This window comes from Sinocyclocheilus grahami, unplaced genomic scaffold (genome assembly GCF_001515645.1).
Source record: "Sinocyclocheilus grahami isolate Dianchi unplaced genomic scaffold, SAMN03320097.WGS_v1.1 scaffold418.1, whole genome shotgun sequence".
Taxonomy (NCBI): domain Eukaryota; kingdom Metazoa; phylum Chordata; class Actinopteri; order Cypriniformes; family Cyprinidae; genus Sinocyclocheilus; species Sinocyclocheilus grahami.
Window position 1 is genome coordinate 530,817 of NW_015505597.1, and position 8,146 is coordinate 538,962.

General features: G+C 38.1%; 2 protein-coding genes across 2 annotated transcripts in view; one reads left to right on the forward strand and one right to left on the reverse strand.

Moving 5' to 3' along the window:
• Nucleotides 1–335: 335 nt before the first annotated feature.
• On the reverse strand, nucleotides 336–2,591 carry LOC107551211 (C-C chemokine receptor type 2-like). The gene is made up of 2 exons (XM_016232750.1): nucleotides 2,546–2,591; nucleotides 336–1,754 (listed from the first exon to the last, which is right to left on the reverse strand). Exons 1-2 carry the CDS (start codon nucleotides 2,571–2,573, stop codon nucleotides 703–705), a joined length of 1,080 nt encoding a protein of 359 aa, XP_016088236.1. The 5' UTR covers nucleotides 2,574–2,591; the 3' UTR covers nucleotides 336–702.
• A 1,672-nt stretch (nucleotides 2,592–4,263) lies between these two features.
• cobl (cordon-bleu WH2 repeat protein) overlaps nucleotides 4,264–8,146 on the forward strand; it is a 120,963-nt gene continuing 117,080 nt past the window's right edge. Inside the window, exons 1-2 of the mRNA XM_016232749.1 lie at nucleotides 4,264–4,364; nucleotides 4,707–4,843. Of these exons, the coding sequence (XP_016088235.1) occupies nucleotides 4,806–4,843 (38 nt within the window). The 5' untranslated portion in view covers nucleotides 4,264–4,364; nucleotides 4,707–4,805. The remainder of the gene's footprint in view (nucleotides 4,365–4,706; nucleotides 4,844–8,146) is intronic.

Here is an 8,146-nt window from a genome sequence, read left to right on the forward strand (position 1 = left end):
CTTTGTGACAGCCTACTATTTAAACAGTTATACCTCCCTCCCACCACTGCTTCACGAAAACCCACCTGCTATAACACGTCATAATTCCCTAGCATTTCAAGGAATTTTACCTCAAGGATTTTTAAAAATTTTTTTTTATTTGAGTAGTTTTGATGTCATATAGGAATGAATGTGTTTCCTGCATATTAGTTTAAATGCATACCACCAGGACAATGAACTTTAATCCATCAAATATTTTATTAAATGACGCTTAACATTAAAAATCTTAAAAGCAACATTCAAAATATACGTTAAATGCATTTCTTTAAGATGTCAAAAAGTCACAGTTGAAAACATTTTTAACCCTGATGCAAAAACTAACTAGTGACTAAAATTGATGCAAAGCTAAAAGTGAGTTTATTTCAAATTCCTGATGAAATCATTCATTTCTAAATTATCTGTATCATTCGCCTATCTAAAATATGAGCAATATACATGCACAAAAAGGAGCACATTTGCAACAGCTTCAACTTCTGCATTCTCCTACTTAACATATATCATTATTGTTAACAAAATTGTTAAAAAAAACAGAACAAAGACAACTTTCAAGAACACAATATACATTCATTAAAAAGGGGAACTTAAAGTAAAGAAAGAAAAAGAAAAAAGTAAGCTACTCTGAATGAAAATAACTCATTTTAAGTTCGCTCTAATAAGTTTGCTCTATGCAATCTGTGTGGAGGAATATTCAGTAGATTTGCTGAAGACTGAACTCCTGCGTTCAGATAACTGTCGAGACAAAGTGGTACACTGGCTGAAGCACAATGGAAACTGCTCTTTTAAGACTACAAGAACTGCTCTTCTGAACTTCTGTCCGGCAAAGGCATAGATGATAGGGTTAAGGCAACAGTGGCTTAAGGCGATTGTTTCCACCCATTGCATGGCAAGGCTTAAACTAGTATGCCACTCACAAGAAAGCAAGTAACTTTGCTTCTGCAGGAACGTAAGAAATATGACAAAGTTGTATGGAGTCCAGAAGACGAAATAAACTGCCACCACAGCCAGGATGAGTCTAATGACTTTGTGCCTTTTTTGTGATTTTATGCTGAGCAGAGTAGGGATGATCCGGGAATAGCAAAAGCCCATAATAATCAGAGGAAAAATCAAGCTCAGGAAGTTCATCTTAAGATAAGTAAATGACATCCAGGCTGTACCTTCAGGAAAATCAGATCCGCATGATGTTTTGTTGCTTACCTCCATTTTCTCTTTGGCAAAAATAATACTAGGGAGGGATGCAAACAGACTGAGAATCCATACAAATGAGGCCAGAACCAAACCCATTTTTGCAGACCGATTTCTGGAAAAGATACTATGGGCATGGACGATGACAGCGTAGCGATCCAGTGTCATAAGGACCATGAAGAAGATGCTACTGTACAGACCCATCGTGAAGAGACCTGTTATGGTATGACACATGAATTTGCCAAAAATCCACTCGTCCATGGCACTGTGAGCCCAAAAAGGGAGTGACGCAAGAAATAGTAGGTCAGATAGGGCTAGGTTGAAGAGGCACACATCTGTCATGTTGGATTTTTGACGGTATCTGATCAGGACCCACACTACCAGGCCATTTCCGATGAAGCCAAGAATGAAAACGATGCTATACAGGGTGGGAAGGAAAACCTCGCTGAAGGCCTTTGTGTTGTCATTGTTGCATGGGGATGCAATGTCTTTGTCCAATTGGTCGTAGTACTCACTGTAGTCTGTTGTTGTAGCTTGGAGGGCAGACAAATAACACACTGTTAGGTTATATAGTATATAATAGGTCTATTTATAATATATATATATATAATGCATAATATGTTTATAGTGTATTATGAAATCTTAACAACATTGGTGTCTTTAGGTTTGAAAGTAGACTAAATAAAATGATACCCCAAGTAGGAACTTGAATTTTAGTTTGTGCTCTCCTGACATCTACTGGTCAGACTATGCATGGTTTTCTTCACATGTTGTAAACTGACGACTTTTGAGATGTTAAAATGTTCACCTAGATGACTTCTTTCATGTATAAAACGATAGTTCACACACACACAAAAAATGAAAATTCTGTCATCATTTACTCACCCTCAAATTGTTCCAAACCTGTCTGAGGTTTTTTTTTCTAACATTGAAAACGAAATGAGATATTTCAAAGAATGTTGGAAACCAAACAGTAGCTTTTCAGTTGAAATTCTTCAAAATATCTGCTTTTGTGCTGAACAGAAGAAAGAAACTAAAACAGGTTTGGAACAATCTGAGGGTAAGTAAATGACAGAACTGGCAGAAGATGACAGTTTTCACTTTTGGGTGAACTTTCATAATAAAATCTAACTATAATAATGCAGGGTTTTCCATTTATGTATTTTAAAAAGTTTGCTTTTTAACAAATTATTATTTAAAATCGTAATAATCGTTGTGACAAAAACAATTTAAATAGATTCTGATGTCCTATAAGTATATTATTAAGTAGGAACGACTTTTAAATGAAGCATAATTACATTGAATAGGCTGTTTAGTAACCTACCAGCCACAGTTCCTGGGTCCTCTGTCATCTCTCTTGGTTATGACAGCTGAATCTGTGAATTTTTTTGTGATCATGTCAGTCAAAAAGCTTTACAAACACAGGAGGTGCTATTTCCTGAACCTCCCAGAGGCGGGTCCTAAACTCACTTGAATGCCAATTAAAAAAAGTTCAAACTGCTGTCTGTATCCTTAAATAAATGAATTGGGAATTCACATTAGCCTTTTTAAACTGAGAAATTAGTAGTGGCATTTCAGTGTATACTGTAATAGCAATACATAAATATGCATACACACAGATTTACACATTTAAATATCATTTGATTAAAATAAGCATTAACACAGAACAATTTGTATAGGTAAATTTGAGCTTTTTATGTAGCTTATTTTCTATGTAAAAGTACTTCAAATGTCTATTAACTTTGACAAAAGTTCACCTGCTAAAAAGTGTTACAAGGCCCTCTTAGGGTTACGGTGCAGCAGAATTGACCCATCTGTTATTCTGGGAAGACAGATGTTGTAAAGTGGTTGAGGATTTGATTATTCATAGTGTTCAGCAGTGTTTTATCAGCAGACAAGGGAGGTCCTGTCCTTCAATTTGTTATATAATATTTGTCAAAGTTCTTTATGAATAAATAGAAAACTGTAATGCGTCCTATATAGATTGACACTTCTGTAGTGTAACAGCAGGGTATTTTATTCATGAGCTGACAAAGATTTTGACCAACGGATCCTGCTTAAATGGACAGGGGTCCTATTATGCTCTTTTACAAAGTCTTGATTTTGTTTTGGGGGTGTACTAGAACAGGCTCTCATACTAGGTTGTTCGAAAAACAGATTCTTTTTCACATATTTTACATTATTACAACACCTCTCTCCCCAGTCTGGCATGAATGGCTCGAATAGTTCCTGTATCAAATGAAAGCCCGCCTTCTGAAATACGAAATGTGCTGTGATTGGTTAGCTGGGCCAGTGTGTGTTGTGATTGGCAGCGCTCGGCGCCTGGTCGGGAAATGTCACGCCCCTTACCATAGCCGCCTGCGAGCTTCAGTGTAAATATTGCAGCGCGATTTAAACCCGGATGATTGTAACCACTCTAAGTTCGTCTGCCTTGGGAAAGCTATCATGTCTCTGACATAGCGATAACACTCGTTGTCTTCTCTAGCGCAGCTCAACCAGGTCTCGTCCCATTCGTCGATATTTGTGACATCACAAATCCCGGAAAATCTGCGGTGTAGTCCAAACGAGTCGTTCGTTGTAGTTTTTTAAATGTGATTTCTGTTAAATAAAATATCTCCTTTTGGAGTGGACGTTGAGCTTTGTAACTTTGCAGACCTTTTTTATGCTCAAACAGCAACATTGCAGACTAACTAAAGTTGAAAAAGTGAAAAAGCATAATACGACCCCTTTAAGGGACGGCATTTTTTGTTGCAGCTTCACGGTTACCATGGTAAAAGCTTGTGTTATCATAGCAGCTCCATATTGATATTATAAGACTTCTCCTGATAATTACGTACAATGTACGTCTTGACAGTTACGCTAATGTTAACTGTTCTTTAGATAAACGCCTTTAGGTGGTGAAAGTTATTTATTGAGAGTCTCGCTGTATCAGTGTTGTTTACTGTAAAGCTCACGCGCTTCCAGCAGCAGCTCGTTCTCTCGGGCGCGTTCTCGCGCACAGAATTCCTGACTCAGGCTGCCGTTGAGCGCGCGCTCGAGAAGCCGCGGGAACGGCGCTGCCTGCTGGACACTGTGGACAGATTAGAATAGAGCTGAGCTCCTGCTGCGCCGCTGCTGCTGTCTGTCTATGAAGCCGAATCCACGTAAGTATTTCAGTGGTTTTATATTTTGGTGGACGATATTAGCTTTACTTTGACTCGGAACCTTTTTTTAAGGTAACAGTTGCGTTGACTATACTGCATATATGTTCGTAGTCTCTTTTGTGACAAGTGAAACGTTTGAATGCTTTCCCATATTTAAGAACAGAAGTGCGTACATCAAACACTTGCCAACATCTAGGAGCGCGGTGAATGGTGAAGTCGTTCTGAATAAGTTACATGACCGTGACACCTTGGTGCTGTGGTCAGCTGTGTTTTCTGTAGAGAAGTTCTTCTTTAACGTTATCTTGTTCTGCTGAAGTATATTTTCATGTTCTTTCTTTAAAGGTGACACTTGTATGAATACGTGTGAAACCGAATTCCAATGTCCCCTCCTGGACGTACGAGTAAATTGCGTTGATACAAAGCGGATTTAGTTTATGACAGATGAATTTGGGAGACGCCACGATCAGACTTCCTGTAGGGTGAGTGTAACTTGTTATAGAGCCCTTTCTAAATCTATCTATCTATCTATCTATCTATCTATCTATCTATCTATCTATCTGTCTATCTGTCTGTCTGTCTGTCTATCTATCTATCTATCTATCTATCTATCTATCTAGCTATAGACAGATGATGGTGCATTCTAGTGTGCATATTACATAACATTATAAAAAAATTGTTTTCAAGCTATCTTGATCACCACGTGTGATTAAGCCACACACCAATCACTTGTTGAACTCTTTTAAAGGGTTAGTTCATCCAAAAATGAAAATTAGGCTGTGTTTTACTCACCCCCGATGCATCCTAGGTGTATATGACTTTCTTCTTTCAGACGAATCCTGTCGGAGTTATATTAAAAATTGTCTTTGATCTTTCTCTAAATTAAGGAAACTTTGCTTCTTTTGATCCTGTAAACAAACATTGTTTTTCACGAGACTCACCGGCACATGCGCAACGCTGACCTCATACATCATGCTCCCGGAACTGCTTCTGTGTACAACTGCTGGCGCAAGCTAGATTAAAGTGATTATTACGTTTTGAATATGGATCATTTTCTTACAAAAACGCATCGATTCGCTACAGGAGGCCTTTGTTCACCCCCCGGAGCCGTGTGAGACTCTTTTTTTTATGGAAAGGAGATTTTTATTTCACGTCTTTTGGACTGAAGCAATGCAACACCCGCTGAGTGCAACGATAGAGCTTGAAAGATCAAAGACAATTCTTAATATAACTCCGACTGGATTCGTCTGAAAGAAGAAAGTCATATACACCTAGGATGCATCGGGGGGGAGTAAAAAACAGCCTAATTTTCATTTTTGGGTGAACTAACCCTTTAAGTTAGTGTGAAGGTAACTGGAACATCAGGGTATTCTGTAGTGGAATGAGAAAATCTGAATAATACACAATTAGATGACTTGCATATATTAACATTCCAAATTCTGAAATGTGGTTTTATTTGCAATAACAGATCTAATAGTCTGTAACAAAAGACGTTGACATGGCATTTGACTTGTTCGGATAAAAGCTCTGTTCTTGCAGCTACATGAGAGAAGAGTAACTAGCAAATGAAACAAATAACTGTCTGTTCATCTGCCAGTGATGCTTTTGTATTCCACCTCTCACACCTTTTGTCACCTCCGCTCTCTTGACTCAATAGCTCATTATTCCATTTTATCGAATGGCATGTTTGCTGAGCTTTTCTACCTCCAAATTAAGTACCTTAAATTGACTGTGTATTTGGCATTCAAGTCAGTCCTCATGAGAAGTTAACACAGGTGTGACAAATTCCTCTCCACTGGAATTGCATTCTCACAGAAATTCTGGCGATGGTAACGTATCTCAGCAAGCCATTTAAACGTTAGCCAGTGTCCCCTCTCTGACAACACAACAGTCTGCTTTGTGGATCTTACCCATAGCCCCCCTTTCCTTTTATGTAATCAGACCCCATTACATAGCTAAAGCAGTGGGCGATTGTGGTTATTTAAAGCTTGAACAGTTGTTGAGCATTCCCACCGCTATCTTCTCAAAATGTTTATGAGTATCCAATGAGATTCAGAATGAAGTAACTTTTATTACATTCTTGATCTCAGTTTTGATATTATGCAATGAACTTGAACAAAAAAAGCAGACAGATTGAATGAAAACGCAGACCAATTATATATAACATACATAATCATATTAGTCAGAAATGTGATGTTTATCATTTTATAACACTTGTTGTTTTTGTCAAAACTTGTCATATTTGAACTGTAAAGCTGTCATTTTAGAGTTTAGGATGTTACCATAGATGTTTTGCTACCTAGACAACATGTAGTTCTATTCTAATATCAGAATTTTGATATCTGTTTATGAAGTGAGTTTAAGTGTTAGCTCACGCACAAGATCCCTTGTATTGGAACACTTTGTTAGTCGATAAAAAATGAAGTTTTTTGGCTTTTAGTATGAATATGTAAGCCTTAAGGTTATCTATAAACTAGTGTGCTCCAAAACAATGACAAAATTCACATTTATAAGATATAAGCATTCAAAACTTACGGTCTCTCACTTCTGCCAATATGGATCAACGATTTTGATGACATTACCCTGTACTTCAACTTCTCATCAAACTTTCTGTCCAATCAAATGCTCTCTAGAATCTGAAGCGTCCCGCCCCCTACACTATAAATAGATGCTGAAGCCGTGGCTGAAATCGGTCACTTGTTCACAGAATTAGTATTTTCTGTACGGTGAATGGCACTTAGTGCACTCTATAGGGGATAGGGAACGATTCAGTGTAAATATGAGTATTTATGCGGTTTTAACCTAAAGCACAACAGCTCTGAAGCGTCCCGCCCCCTACACTATAAATAGATGCTGAAGCCGTGGCTGAAATCGGTCACTTGTTCACAGAATTAGTATTTTCTGTACGGTGAATGGCACTTAGTGCACTCTATAGGGGATAGGGAACGATTCAGTGTAAATATGAGTATTTATGCGGTTTTAACCTAAAGCACAACAGCGTCTGTCTGTGAAGGAGATAGGCTGTCAAACATACACAAGTGTTAACCAATTATAGCAGTGGGCGTTTACTTCCGAGTCTACATCATGCCACACCTATTAAAAACAGAGCGTTCAGATGAGCGTGTTCAAAAACAGGACCGAAAATAGCTTATTACTTCTAAATGATGGTGTTTTTTGATGTAAAAATCTTGATAACATTATAAGTGGACCTTAGAGAACAGTACAAAATAAAAAAACAGAGGCAGTCCATAACCCCTTTAATTTTATGGAGCTACGAGAATACTTTTTGTGTGCAAAGAAAACAAAAATAATGACTTTATTCAACGCAGGAAGAAAAAAGAAATTGTTGAATAAAATGGTTTTGTTTTCTTTGTGCAGAATGTGCACAAAAGTATTGTCGTAGCTTCATAAAATTAAGGTTGAACCACTAATTTCGCACGGACTATTTTTTTTTCTTAAGATATGTTTTTGGCGTTTTTGCCTTTATTTAGATAGGACAGTGTAGTGGCAGAAAACGAAGTGGGAGTGAGAGAGGGGGTGGGATCGGGAAAGGTTCACGAGCCGGGATTCAAACTCAGGACGCCCAAACCGCAATGACACTATTGCTGTGTCTCATTTAGAAGGCTGCGTCCTCCGGAGGTCGCATTCGAAGGCTGCATACGTCATCGAGGCTGTCTCATTTCAGAAAAGCAAGTAGGACACTCCGAATGCGACCTTCTTTCACAGGAATTCGGAGGATGCATGAGGTGTATCCTTCGCTGCTACAGATAACCCACAATTCTTTG

Coding starts and splice junctions, on each gene's coding strand:
- LOC107551211 (XM_016232750.1), bottom strand. CDS start 2,573: ATGACAGAGGACCCAGGAACTGTGGCTG. Junction 1,755..2,545: donor GGACCCAGGAACTGTGGCTG/GTAGGTTACTAA, acceptor CTGCCCTCCAAG/CTACAACAACAGACTACAGT.